This window comes from Cervus elaphus, chromosome 23 (genome assembly GCF_910594005.1).
Source record: "Cervus elaphus chromosome 23, mCerEla1.1, whole genome shotgun sequence".
Taxonomy (NCBI): domain Eukaryota; kingdom Metazoa; phylum Chordata; class Mammalia; order Artiodactyla; family Cervidae; genus Cervus; species Cervus elaphus.
In genome coordinates this window covers 73,391,508-73,406,922 of record NC_057837.1, presented here as the reverse complement: position 1 = coordinate 73,406,922, position 15,415 = coordinate 73,391,508, and the positions used below count along the sequence as shown (strand labels likewise).

The 15,415-nt window shown below is 44.5% G+C and overlaps 1 protein-coding gene across 1 annotated transcript; it reads right to left on the bottom strand.

The window, feature by feature from the left end:
- Window positions 1-6,727: 6,727 nt before the first annotated feature.
- On the bottom strand, window positions 6,728-14,993 carry LOC122681048 (trophoblast Kunitz domain protein 1-like). Its single transcript, XM_043882765.1, has 6 exons — window positions 14,900-14,993; window positions 12,415-12,498; window positions 11,153-11,212; window positions 9,697-9,780; window positions 7,303-7,498; window positions 6,728-6,837 (listed from the first exon to the last, which is right to left on the bottom strand). Coding segments are annotated over exons 1-6 (519 nt in total). The 3' UTR covers window positions 6,728-6,836.
- Window positions 14,994-15,415: the final 422 nt, after the last annotated feature.

The window sequence follows — 15,415 nt, the reverse complement described above, 5'->3', positions numbered from 1 at the left end:
GGTGACTCGGATAGTAAAGATGAAAGGAAGATTGGTTATTGTAGCAAGCCCTCTTAAAATACGTGGTGAGGCATCTTCCCTGGTGGTTCAGTGGCTAAGATTCCACCCTCCCAATGTGGGGGGGGGGGGGCCTGGATTTTATCCCAGATCAGGGAACCAGATTCCTCATGCTACAACTAAAAGATAGCCCATGGCACACCTAAGACTCAGTGCAACCAAATAAATAAAAAACGTAGTGGGGCTGGCAGAGGTGAAGAGAGAAATGTAACCTTTATGGGTGATCCTGTTGGCAGAGGTGATGAACGTGATTGTAGCAATGATCATGGTGGGACGTGATAGAAGTGAGGAGGTCCCCAGGCTGGTGGATGTTGAAGGGGTTGGGTAAGGAGTCCAGCTTGATAGCTCTGACTCTAGGATGCCAACGGGCCAGCCAAGAAAGGAGCTGACTGTCATCTCCATCACAGAGACCAAGGACAAGACCTGCTGACGATGACACCTGCATGTTCCCAGGCATTGACCAAAAGCTGGCTTGGCTGCTCTTTCGGCTCAAAGGCCGTTTTAAACCCATCCTATGTCCCTCCGGGACTGGGTCAATAAAGTGTTCAAAGTTGATGTGGCCTGAAACCTTCCTACAAGGACCCTGGGAAGATTTTGTCCTCAAAAATTGCTCACAGTTACAGGGGTGATCAAACCTACATCACCCCATTCCCAGCCCTCCAGGCCCTCACTGTCCTCTGTTCCCAGAATGAAGACAGGACAAAGGACACCAGTTCCCCTTTCACCAGGGGGTCCTCAAGGAAGCCAGACTGAATGGAAATTTGGGGACCTTGGATGTCTGTCCCTGGATCCTGGCCTGCTGCTCTTTCTTATCCAGTGCTACATGATGAGCCAGAATGTTCTTCCTGTCCAGCAGGAACCATGGCCTGGAGGAGGGTGGAGAGGGTACAAATTCAGGGAATCTTGGTTTTCTCCTCTCCACCCAGAGGAATACTGGAAAAATTTTTTTACATATTTTAAAAATTGTGGTAAAATATATGCAACATGTGGCTTCCCAGGTGTTGCAGTGGTAAAGAATCTACCTGCCAATGAAGGTTTGAGATGTGGGTTCGATCCTTGAGTCCAGAAGATCCCCTGGAGGAGGAAGAGGCAACCCACTCATGTATCCTTGCCTGGAAAACCCCTTGGATAGAGGAACCTGGCAGGCTAAATCCATGGGGTGGAAAAGAGTCAGACACAACTGAGCACACACAACACATATACTACATGAAATTTGCGATTTTAACCATTTATAAGTGTACCATTTAGTGGCATCACATAAACACACATTGTTGTACTATCATGAGCATCACTCACCTCCAGAACTTCTTCACCTTCCCAACCTGAAACTTTGCACCCATTAAAAATTAACTCCTCTTTCTCCCTACCTGCTATCCCTGGGTGCCACCACTCTAATTTCTGCCTCTATGAGTTTAACTAATTCAGAAACCTCATATACATGGAAGCGTACAGCACTTGTCCTTTTGTGACTGGCTTGTTTCACATAGCATCTTGTCCTCAAGTTTCAACCATGCTGTAGCCTATATCAAAATGTACATTCTTTTTATTTATTTATTGGTTCATTTCATTTAGTTGTTTGTTTTGGCTGCTCTGGGATCTTAGTTCTCTGACCAGGGATTGAACCTTAGTTCTCTGCAAGTCTCTTGCACTGGGAGCTCAGAGTCTCAGCCACTGGACGACCAGTGGCTAAGAAGTCCCATACTCACCTGGGAAATCCCATACTCACCTGCATTCTTACGTCACATATGGTGTGTTTACTGCTTGGAAGTAAACTTGAGTAAAAGCATCTTGATCCAGTTGCTTTTGCCCATGGTCTGGACTAGCTTACTCACGCCACCTCTTGTCCTACACATGCACACACATCACTTGAAGCTCTTGGAAAACCTTCAGAGGTAACCTGAACAGCCACATCTCTGTTAGTTGTACACTGGATGCATGCACTGTATTAAAGACCCTGCACTCATACTGGTGGGGTTTCTAGAGAGCCCCTCACCTTACTCATCCTACCTCTAGAAACCAGGCCCCAAGCCACAGTAGCCCACACCCACTCATACAATTACATTTGTTTTTGTTTTTGTTTTTTTTTACAATTACATTTGTTGACTGAGCACTGACAACTTGTCCTGAGTGCAGACGCGTTCAGGTGGAGGACAGCCCCTGTGCCTCCAAGAAGCTCCTAGTCTAGTGGAAGTTAAAGGACAGTAACAACCAGGGAGCTAAGGAATAGGAAAGCTGTCCAGGGAGGGGAGGGACACCTACAGAACCTTGTGTCAAGGAAGCCTTCCTGGAGGAAGCAACATGTTACCTGGTTTTGTAAATAGAGGAAACCTGGCAGTTGAGAGGAGCGTGGTGATTAGTGGAGCAAGGCATTCTGTTTGCCGGGTAATTTACAAAAAGACTAGGATGGGAAAACTAAGAGAGGGAGGGGCGGACCACAAGTAATGTACACACGTGACAAATGTGTCAGAGGAAGATTACGAAGATGGGGGCAGGGCAGACATTTGCCAGAGAACTTGTTTCACAGGAATCTGAGGTTATATAGCTAGGACGTGGGCAGGGGCAGGCTTCAATCCAAGGGTTTCAAAGCCTGTGGGTGGTCTGAAGACCACCCAGAATCCAAGATCTCAAAGAGTCAGATAAAAACATAAAAACTGGAAGGCTGGGCTCCACCCAAACTGACTGAATTCACAGGGTCTGGATCCCAGGAACCTGCATTATTTCACAAGAGCCCCAAATGGCTGCAATGCAGCATCTGGTTGGAAAATGATCACCCAAAGCTCTTCTGTGTCTCCAGCGTCTCTCCAGAGCGACCCCTGGTGATAGAGGACTGGCTCTCAGGGGCTCCTAAAAGGCACAGGATGATTCATTTTCATGGCCGTGGAGATGTTGACATAAACACTCCCCGTCAAACCCAGGGAGTTCTGGGAACCAGTCAGAGGAGGATGCTGGGGGAGGAGGGAAGCAGGAGATGAGAAGGAATTTCTGGCAGGGGTGGGAGGAAGCAGGGACCTTTGGTTGATTGGTTGGTTGTTTTTTTGGTGGGGGAGGGGATCAGGTAGGAGATCCAGTTCAGGTACCTGCCAAACTCTCCCTAGGCCCCAACTCTCCCCAGGCCTCAAGGACAGGAGATAAAGAATCAAGGAATTAGATACTTTTTATTCCACAATCAGTAATCTCCACCTACCACACAGTGGTACAAATATTTTAACAAATCCTCTTACCCAGGCCAGTGCTGTCCAACAGAACTTTCGCAGTGGTGGGAACATTTGTCCCCATGATGCCCAGTACAGTAGCCACTAATCACGTATGGCTACTGAGCACTTGAAATGTGGCGAGTACACCTGAGGAAATGCACTTTCAGTTTAAATTAATTTAAATTCAAATGTCATGTCAGACTCATGACTACTGTCCTGAACAGCACAGCTCTAAGTCTCGGGGATAGGGGGAGGGGAGATGCTTCAGGTTTGTCGGATGAGGTTGGCCAGCCACTTGGTCAGGCCACCTTTCTCGGCTCTTTGATGTGGAAGGTGTGGGAGAATAGGTTGTAGGAAGAGCCATGGCACAAGACCACCACCGTGCATGTGAGGCAGATGACGTTGTAGGCTATGCTGAAATCCGGCGTGGGCAGGCTTACCAGCAGGGACTCCAAATAGAGCCTCACGAAATAGCTCGAGCTGTGGGAGACTCAGAAGCTGGGCATCAGGAGGGGACAGTAAGGCGGGACCGGCTGCTTCCCCTCATCTCAACCCACCCCCACCCCATCCCCTCTCTCTGACCGCACAGGGCCAATCTCAGAGGTGAGGGTTTTCAAGGCTTTCTTAGCCTCAAAGCCTTTTAAAACTCAAGACAGAAATCAGGAAGATCCCCTGGAGACAGAAATGGCAACCCACTCCAGTATTGTTGCCTGGAAAATTCCACGGGCAGAGGAGCCTGGAGGGCTACAGTCCAGGGGTTTGCACTTTAGCAGTGAAGTCAACATGGTTCTCAAAAGTACCCAAACCTGCTTAGTGCTTAAGACAAACGCCATCATTCTATTTCACAAAGAAAGAATCTATGACTCAGAGAGGTGAAGTGACTTGCCCAAGATCACACAACAACATAGCGAGTTACTGAAGCTAATCTGTCATTAATACCAAGTCATTTCATGATGCTGCTATGAACTAATAGCTATTAATAAAAATTATCATATATTTATAGTATTACCATTACTTCTATCAACTCTGACAGTCATTAAATGGTTATTCTGCCAGGATGTGGACAAAGAATTTAACAAATACAACTTTTTTATTCTTATCAGACATTATGAGATTGATAGAGAAAGATAAAAGCAACCTCTGAGTGTCAAGACCTGAGCTGGTACCACAATGGTCCTATGTTCTTCTGCTCAACATAAATATTTCACAAAATTTCAACACCAGATGAGGCCATTCTGCATTTGTGAAAGATCTAGACTAAAACAGGATTTTCGATTACCATGTTTGAGTACTGACAAAAGGAGCTAAATTACACAAAGCACCAGTATGACCAAGCACCTTCCTATCTTGAATGATTGCTACTTCTTGATCAAGTACAGCTCTCACCTCTATCTAGTCTCCCCTTATTAGAGTTAAAATCAAGATACCCATTTAGAGATCTGTCCCACTTCTTCACAGCCTTCATCCATGTAAGAAAGATATGATTTTTCCTATCAAAGGAGAATTTATAAGAAATAAAGAAGCGATTCATTCTTAGAATAGTTGAACAGAAAGGTATATAGCCTAAAATGGTGGCTAGTTGGCAATCCTTTGTTCTTTTCACTTCCTGATTCTCCATCCTCACAAGAACGTTTTGGTGGGCTAATTCCGCAGGCTTTGTCCTGGCACACTAATTTTGCGGGCTTTAGCCTGGACATGCGCAAAGAACTGAAAGGGTGAGGGAAATAGTTACTATAAGTCGTCCAATCAAAAATTTAGGCAACATCGAGAAAGACTGTAACTCTGTGACTCTCAGCCTATGAGGAGTTGGAGGAGGGAACCTGTGTTTTAGGAATAAAAACTGAAGGGACTTCCAGCTCTGTGTGCTAGCTCCCAGACCTTCCTCTGTAGCGTGCCCTTCTGTAGAAGTCAAGACTACCTTGCCGAGCCATTTTTGATTGTCTGTTCTATTCCTGCGACACAGTTTTGGGAGCATTTCCAACATCCAGAGCAAAGCCAAATTCCTGAAACCCTCCCCCAAATCACCTAACACAGCCCACATCCTGTAAGCTCTTTCTAACGTTGTCTTAATGAGACAGCGTATTGTTCCAAGATGATTCCTGTTCCTTGCTGCTGTGAGTAATAAACCCAACAGAGTTCAACTAGGAACGGGCGTTAAACTAGGAATGTGGTGTTTCTACTGGTCTCTGGCTAGAAATATTAGCAAGTAAGATTGTTATCTATCCTTATATCCTTATTTATAACTAAAGAAAAGAGAGCTCAGAGATGCTGAGAAATTGCCCAAGACTGCATGGGAGTAATAGCATCAGCACCATCTGTGTTCTTGTTTACTGCGATACTGTGCCTACTGTGGTCTCCATGGCTCACTTTACTCATCTGTCATGAAACAGATACTCTGTTTTCCCAAAGTGCCTCAGTCCTACATCTTCTCTGACACAGAGAAGAAAAACATCATCAACGTGCCTCTACTTGAGCGTGGGAAGTTGCCATGTTAGGAAACGAATGCAGCAGCTAAGTGGCATCGCTATGCCTCCATTTCCTCTCTTGAAGAACTCTTAGGATGGTTAATAGAATAATGCAGTCAAAATGCAGCTAACGCAGAGCCTGGGGCACTAAAGGGTAGTTGCTCTTCTTTAACTGAACTAAGAAGCCTCCTCCCCACAAGTCACCTCGGGGTATCGGATTCCTTAGAAAAGTGGACAATAGAGCCTAAAGCCCATTCTTCTTCTGGGAGCCCCGTAGGACAACTTGCCCCCAAATTTGACTGAACTTAGAAGACAGGAATAAAAGCTGTCATGTAGAGGTGTTTGTCTCCCAGGTTTTGTGTAGCTTGGGGGACCTACTGAGAGGTCGATGATTCTATGATGGATTTGCTTCCTATACCCAGTAGTGCACAGTCTGTGGACTGGGAAACAGGAGGTGCCCACTACTCTGCAGAATAGTGAGAAGGACCACCATTTCCATGGACTCTCTTGGTTAAGGTTTGTAGTTGCAAACTCCAGTCAGTTTAATTTTGAATATGCATTTATTGAAATATAAGCCACAGTGGATGAAGCCACAGAAAAGAAAATGCAGCAGCATTGTGGGGTCAAGGAGCTTCTTTATCCCAAACTCTTCTTTCATGACTGATGCTGAAAACTAGAGGCTGGAAATTCCACATTGGCCACGCACAAGGAGAGCAATGATGGTGGGGAGGGGGTTGAAGGTGAGGATGCTGTGAGGAGGGGCGTTAAAACAAAAATCCTGTCATAAAACCGCTGGCTCTGTAGTTACTCTGGTCATGGGAAATGTGTTTCTGCATCCCTTCCTTCCTTCCTCAAATAATTATGAACTGTCTCCTTAGCCAGGAACCGTGCTAAGTGCTAGGGATAAAGGGAAGACATGTTCTCATGGTGCTGACAGCCAACTGGATGAGACAGAATTAAGACATGTAGACCCATGGAGGAAATGAAATGGACAGGTCTGGCTGATGAGGGTAGAGGAGAGAACTGCGAGGAGACTGAGCAGTTTCAGAAGCAGCCAAAACCCAGCCCTGCAGGGGTCCTCCTCAGACTTCAGGGTTCCTGGGGACCTTTTTGCATGTTCTCTGCAAAAAAAAAAAACAGAAAAAAAGAACTTGCTGAGCTCCAGCATTGTAGGCCCAGACGTGGAAGCCTGTCATCTTGACAGATACTATACTTTCCAAAAAATATGGAACTATGGTCCCACGACCCGAATCACGAACAAGATGGAAGTGAATTTTCCAAGCCTGGGTGGGGTGCTCAGGAGCACTGCAGACCTGCCCTGAAGGGTGGCTGAGTCAGTGTTCCCAACTGAGAAAGGGGAGCATGTGATCAGGCTGAGATGACCACAAAGAGGCATCTGGGGTTGACCTTCTGCCATTCTCTCCCTGGAGAACTCACTCAGTGTGGGTTTCACAGGACACTGCAGCCTCTTTTCCTGGCAGCAGCGAGGAGGAGGACACTGTGCAGGGTGAATGGCGTGTGGCCCCCTGAGCTCCACCTCTTTCCCCAGCCCTTCCCCTCCCACGGTGCCCTACCCCCTGTCTTACCACAGGGACCCTGCCTCTTGACCGCAGGTCTTCATGCACTCCTCTTCTGTTACAAAGTTGTTTTTGTTCCCTCCGAGGTCGCCATATGTAAACGGCTCACAGTGACCAGTCTCAGCATTGTAGAAGTACCTGGGCCTCGAGGCCTTGCCGTGACCTGTTAATTTAGGCTCCAGGCAGAAGGCAGGCTTAGAATCTGCTGGAATGAGAGGGGAATCATCAGTTATGAGGATGGTCATCACAGCTCTTTAAGAGGTCAACAACTAGAACCACCAGTTTGTTTGGAATAGAGAATGTTAGGGTTGTGGGGGATGGTCAAATTGAAAAGCCCATTTGAAAACCTCTTTCTGGAACATAATTATGACTGTTGCTAAGCGTGACATGATACAGTTGTAGTTGTTCATTCGCTCAGTTGTGTTGGACTCTTTGCGGCCCCATGGACTGCAGCCAGGCTTCCCTATCTTTCACCATCTCCTGGATACAGTATTCATGTACAAATGTATACTTTCTCATGAAGTACCAAGCAAAATTGGGATAATGCCTTTGATTAGCCTTAAAACTTCTATAAGGCTTCCCTGGTGGTCCAGTGGTTGAGAATCTGCCTTCCAAGAAAGGAATTCTGGGTTCAATCCATTGTCAGAAAATTAAACCCCAAATACTGTAGGCACTAAGTTGGTATGCCATAACTACTGAACCTGGGGTCTGCCACTAACTAACTCACCCCAATAAATACAGAAATGCTAAAAAAAAAAAAAAAAAAACCCACAACTCTACAACATAAACAGGTCACAGGTAAGAAATATTCCTTACGTGTCAATAATTACTGGGTCTGGATGCCTGAGTTTTATAATACTATTAATATTCTCTGCACTTATCTGTATGGTTATTAATAAAATTTTAATAAAATCATTAATAAAATTAATCACTAATAAAAATTTTGAAGGGATTGTGCTACAATGGAAAAAGGCATGAAGAAAACATACCTCTGTGTTTACTTTGGTTACCTCACAGGGATTCTATAAATTGAATATTGATACTATTGATACTGTGATTGTAAGAAGAAATGTACGTATTTGTTTTTTCATCTTTTTCCTGACACTGTTCCTAAAAATCTTAGTATTTGTGATGTGATGAAAACAATAAAAGTGTCTTTTGGCATGTGAAGTTGATGAGTTTGGAAGACCCTCATGAGCCCAGAAAAGTGAAAACTGAAAGTGAATTCACTCAGCCATTTCCTACTCTTTGCGACCCCGTGGACTGTAGCCTACCAGGCTCCCCTATCCATGGGATTCTCCAGGCAAGAATGCTGGAGTGGGTTTCCGTGCGCTTCTCCAGGGGATCTTCCTGACCCAGGGATTGAACCCAGGTCTCCCGCATTGGCAGGTGTGTTCTTTACCACTAATGCCACCTGGGAAGTATTAATAATCATTATATGGCACCTAAATATACTTTTTTACTCAAAACAAGTAGGTAGAGAAATTGTTTCCAGATTAAACTTCTTGGTGGAAAATGCCCAAAATTCACCATGAAATGTGATTCAAATCTTTACATTCATGACTGGTAATCTCTTCAAAAACCCATGTAACATGCATCCCCTGTTCAGATGAGAAAACTGCAGACGTCTTGCCCCAGGACATGGCATGTGAGTGGCAGGGCCAGGACAAGATACTCTCAAATTACAACTCATCTGATACACTACCTGATTCTGCCAGGAAATCTGGAAAAATAGATAACTGAGAACAGTTTCTGGATGCAATGTCCTACTGTCATTGCTCCCCCTTTTTAGAGCATCTCTGAGCCCCTGAATCACAAGGGAGAATGAGTCTGGGTTTTTCCCAGACAACAAATATGTGCTGTCCCTACAAACACAAACCAATTTCCCAAACACCCATTGGGTGTCCAGCTAGTCCATTTACTTCTGATTTGAAATTCGTGGAGTTACTGCAGATTCTGCAGGTTACGGGCTCAAGACTGTCCTCAGTTCAGATGCTAGCCACGAGGTCCCGAGTCACTCATGCTTGTGACCAAATGGCTAAAATCGGGGAATCCACGTCCCACCTTCAAATTCAACAACTAAATAGAATCTGCAGCTAAACTTAGGAAAACCTTGCTTACTCTTCCCAGATTGATATACAAAATATAATTCAAGGCAGTAAAGTGGAGGAGATGTGTAGGATAAGTGGGGGTGGATGTGTGCCCAGCCTCTGTTCCCTAGTAAGCAGGACACCCTTCCATTATCTTCCAGTATTCACCAACCCACAATCTTCCTGACCCCAGCATTTATGTATTTCTTTCTAGATTTCACTAAACAGGCATAGTGGTTGGATCACTAGCCATTGGCGATTGCTGTCACTCTCAGTGAACTTTCCTTTCCCCAGAGGTGCAAAAACTACAAACCTTTATTCTCTTCTTTGAGCACTTGTGTTGGGAACACCTCTACTGTATGGTTCTCCAGTTGCCTTCCAGAAATCATCATCTGACCTATGAAAGAGAGTAAATTACAAGAGTTTCCAGGAGGCCTGGTCCATGAAACAGGGAAAGGATCAACATGGATAAGAAAATAACAGTCAAAAAAGGACAAGGGAAAGGGCCTGGAGACTTTTGTAATATTGTACCAGCTTTGGTCCCACAGCCCACTACACAAGGGCTGTTTCTTGCTCTCCCTGAAGTTGCTTTCCTCTGTGGTTCCACATTTTTTAATTAGTTTTTAATAATAGAGGAATATCATTGCTTGATAAGTGAATATTTTTATTTGTCCAAAGCAAGTAGGTAGAGAAATGCTTTTCAGATCAACATATTGTGGTGGAAAATGGAAAAATCTGGCCATCGAAAGTGAATAAACTTTGTATTCATGACTCGTCATCTGTTCAAAGAACTCATGTAACATGTTTTCCCTGTTCAGATGAGGAAACTGCAAATGACTTGCCCCAGCACACAAGCATGTGTGTGGACTCATCAGGACAAGACACTGACAGGTTACAACCCATTTGATAACGCTACTGATTTGCTAGGAACTTGAAAATACAGATAACTGGTAAGAGTTTCTGGGAGTAGTGTCCCACTTTCACTACTCACCTCTCCCCAAGCCTCATGTGAGCCGTCAAATCACAGGGGAGGGTGAGTCTGTTTCTTCCTTACAAGAAATACGTGGTTTCTCCACAAACACCATCTGATTCCCAATACCCAATGGGTGAACCACAGTCACCTGACTTTTGATACCGTATCTGTGGAGTTAGTGCTGACGCCACAGGTTGGGGCATTAATATTGTCCTGACTTCAGATGTCAGCCGTATGTTCTCAAGTCACTCATGCTCTTGACCAAGTGACTAAAAGTGGGAGTTTCCCTGACCTCACCTCAATGCTCAATAACAATAGAACAGGCGAACGAACTCAGGAAGACTCTTACTGTTCTAAGGTTAATGTACGGGATAAAACTCAGGAACCATGAAATGGAGGAGATGTTTAGGGCAAAGGAGGAATGGAGGTGGGCGGAGCCTCCACGACCTGGTGAGCACAACAACCTCACATCACCACCATTGGCTTCTACCTCATAAGCTCTCTGAGCCTATATTGATGGATCTTTGTTTTGTTTCATTTTTTTGTTTATGTTATATATTTTTATTTTATTTATTTTTTAATATAAATTTATTTATTTTAATTGGAGGCTAATTACTTTACAGTATTGTATTGGTTTTGCCATACATTGACATGAATCCGCCACGGGTATATTGAAGGATTTTTTATTGAGGTTTCACTAAATAGACATATTTATTAAATCATTGGCCAATGGTGACCAATCTCAATCTCAGTGCCCTCCCTTATCCCCACAAGTAAAGAAAGTTCAAACCTTTACTCATTGTTTGAGCCAATCCTTTTATTTCATTGAATCCCATTCCTTTAAAAAGGTTGGCAACTATAAAAGACAAAAATTGCAACATTTTCAGGAGTCTTGGATCATGAATCAGGAAAGGATCAAACATGGATATGAAATGATAGTCAAAAGTGGACAAGGGAAAAGGCCTGGAGACTTTGCTAATATTGTATCAACATTGGTCTCATGAACCAGTTACGCAAGGGCTGTTTCATGCTCTCCCTGCAGTTACTCTGCTCAGGGGTCCCAGGTCTTTCTGATTAATTTTTATAATAGAGGGATAATCCTTATTTGACACATAAATATACTTTCTGGTTCCAGGGAAGTAGGTAGAGGAATTTTTTCAAATGTACATATTGTGGTGGAAAATGACCAAATTGGCCATGGCATGCAAATAAACTCTTTATATTTATGTCTGGTAATATGGTCAAAGAATCCATGTAGCACGTACCTGCTATTCAGATGAGGAAACTGTAGATGACTTGTCCCAGAATACACAGCATATGGGTGGCAGGGTTGGGACAAGAAATTTCCCTGTCTCAACTCATTTGATATACTACGCTATTCTGCCAGGAACTCTGAAAATATCAATAATTTGTGAGAGTTTCTGGGTGCAGTGTGCTATTTTCATTACTCCCCTTCCCAAGACTCTTACCAACTCCCAAAGCACAGGGAGAGTGAGTCTGGGTTACTCTGACACCAAATATGTGGTGTCTCCAGAAAGAAATCCAATACCCCAAACACCCACTAAGTGTACAACAAGTCAATTTACTTCTGATATGAACTGAAGGAGTTAGCACAGATTCTGCATGTTGAGGGCTCAAAACTTTCCTCAGTCCAGATGACAGCGAAGTGGTAGTGATTTGATAAAGTATCTAAAACACAGAAGTTTCATTACCCCACTCCATGTTCAATAACTCAGTAAATCTGATGACCAAATTCAGGAAGACCACTCAAATACAGTTCTCACATTATTATAAAGGATAAATCTAGGCACAGCAAAATGAGTGAGATGTGCAAGGCAAAGTGGAAATGTAGGTGTGGGGAGTCTCCACGCCCTAGAGAACACAGGGCCCTCAAATCACCACCGTGTGTTGCCCCCCAAAAAGCTCCCTGAATGCCCATATTCATGGATTTGTATTGAGGTTTCACTAAACAGATATAGTGACTGAATCATTGGCCAGTGGTGACTGTTCTCAATCTCAGTGCCCTCTCCTCTCCCCAGAGGTTCAAAAAGTTCAAACCTGTAGCCACAGCATCGATGAAAACTGAAACCAAATCTATTAGTGAACGCTTCTCAAGTCTCCTTCTATGGCTTGTCTCCAGACCTATGAAAGACAGTAAATTCCAGGAGTTTCAGGAGGCCTGGTCCATGTACTAGGATAAGGATCAGATATGCATAATAAAATAATAGAAGTGAACAAGGGATAGGACAAATATGTATAATGAAATAATAGTCAAAAGAGGACAAAGGCAAGGTCCTGGAGACTTTACTAACATTGTATCAGCCTTGGTCCTAGGGGCAAACCGACACAGGGCTGTGTTTCTTGTTTTCTATGCAGTGGCTGTGCTTATTCACCAAGCCTTCTGGTTGTTTTTCATAATAGAGGAATAATCATTATTTGAACCTAAATATCTTTCTTGCCCAGAGCAAGTAGGTAGAGATTCCACCAGATGAACACATCTTGGTGGAAAATGCACAAAATTCACCATGAAATGTGAATCAGCTCTTTATATTCATAACTGGTAATCTGTTCAAAACCCCCTACAACATGTACCCCTCTTCAAATGAGAAAATTGCAGATGACTTACCCACATGGCATGTGGGTGGTAAGGCCAGAACAAGATACTATCATGTTGCAACCCATTTGATACGCTACCTGATTCTACTAGGAATTTTGAAAGTTCAGATAACCGAAAAGAGTTTCTGGGTGCAATGTCCTACTTTCATTACTCCTGCTTTCAGAACGTCACCTGAATCCCCAAATCACAGTGAATCGGGGTTTTTCTCTGACAGCAAATATGTGGTATCTTAACCTACAGCAACCAGTTTCCCAAACACCCACTGGGTGTTCAGCAAATCAGTTACTTCTGATTTGAAATCTGTGGAGTTACTGCAGATTCTGCAGGTTGAGGGCTCAAGACCATCCTCAGTTCAGATGCCAGCCAAGAGGTTCAGAGTCACTCATGCTTGTGATCAAATAGGTAAAATCGGGGTATCCATGACCTCACTTTCAAATTCAACAGCGCCATAGAACTGCCTGCTAAATTTTGGAAAGTGCCTTGCTAACTATCCCAAAATTAATATACAAAATATAACTCAAACAAGTAGAATGGAGGAAATGTATATGGCAAACAGGGAGGGCGGTGTGCCCAGACTCTGTGCCCTAGTGAGCAGAGCACCCTCATGTCATCTACCTGTATTCACTAATCCACAAGCCCTCTGAGACCAGTATTTACGTATTTCTTTCTAGGGTTCACTAAACAGGTGTATTGGTTGGATCATCTGCCGTTGGTGATTGATGTCACTCTCGGTTCCCTCCCCTGTGCTCAGAGGTGCTAGCATGAGAGAGGTGGTGAAAACTGTAACCTCAAAATGGATATTTGAGGTTTCTTGGAGATCAGCTGCATCTTGAGGTTACCTTGAGTCACATTTTTTACCCTGCCTATAAAGTCAGTAAATTCCAAGAGTTTTAGGAGACCTGGACCATTAACCAAGAGAAGGATAAATTATGCAGCTTTTTAATACTACACTACAGTGAGGTTCAGGGACAAGGCAGGGACAAGGAATATAGTCTTAGAAATGGGGTCCCTGATCTGGTAGACTTGGGTGGTATATATGCATATTTAATATAAAATTTTAATATATATCCTCATGAGACTTGCGATGTCAATGGAGATAAAAGTTTGCAAATTCAGACTTCCCTGGTGGTCCAAGAGATAAGAATTGGTCTACCAATTCAGGGGACATGAGTTTGATTCCTGATTTGGGAAGATTCCACATGCCTTGGGGGCAACTAAGCAGGTGAACTGCAACTACTGAGCCCAGATGCCTAGAGCCCCTGATCTGCAACAAGAGAAACCACCATGATGAGAAGCCCACACACCGTAATGAGAAAGTAACCCTGTAACTAGAGAATATTCTCGCATAGGGAGGAAGGTCAATGCTGCCAAAACCAACCAGACAAACAAAATTCCTGGCCAATGTGACAGGAGAAATCCAGAGAGGGTTGGCAGCACCCACCTCACACCTGCCCTCCCCCTTCCATGGACTTCCATTGTCAGGCGAGCAGAAGTAACGCAACTTAGATTAGGAGTAGGCCTTCCTACTATCAGGTAGCTTTCGCTTAACAATGACCACTGTTTGCCAGTTAGGACCAATTAGCTTTCACCGATGTTTGCCAATTAGGAAATTCGGAACGGGGCGGAAACCCCCAGGAAAGTCCCGCGCGCGCGAAAGTATTGACCAATGAAATTGCTTTGCAAACGTGTAACCAATCCGCTTCTCACCCTATAAATCTGTGTAACAGCTTGGGCTCGGGGCTCTCTGACCCGCACCACTGCGTTGGTTGCGGGCGGAGAGTCCTGGCTCGAGTCAGTAATAAACTTCCCTTCCTGCCAGTTGCATTGTCTTGGAGGCCTTCTCTCTTCCCGCTCGGGGATTCGGACATTGGGCATAACACCATCATTTCCCCAGAACCTGTAGAGGAGAGGTGAGTCCGGACCTACCTTGATCTTGGGTATGGTGTTCATACACTGGGGTGCTGTCAACCAGGATAACCAGGAGGAAGAGTAGGGCTGTGGAGAGGCGGAGCTGGCTCATCTTTGTGGCCTTGCAGGAGGGCTCCTGAGGATGCTGGGGATGCACTGAGCTTTAATATCCTGGCTGAGGGGTGGGATCAGGCAATGACGAGGGGAGTGGGAAAGGGGAGGAGCTGGGTCAGTCTTGTTTATTGCAAAATCTCCCTCCAAGGCATGCCTCCTGCTTCTGTCTGCAGGGGCCAAATGTCCAGTAACAGCAGTTCTCAGATCTGACTATGGCTATGGTCTCATGTAAATACAGATTGTGATCAGACAGATGCAGTTTTGCCCAATATGATCCCTCAGGGAGCATCCCAGCACCTACAATAGTGCATGGCACACAGTGTATGGTTAGTGGGTGGATGAGAGCAAATCACAAGACATATGAGTGAAAAGTAGTATGTTAGCCCAGGTCCTCCTTTTCAGCCTCATGCAGGTGTCATC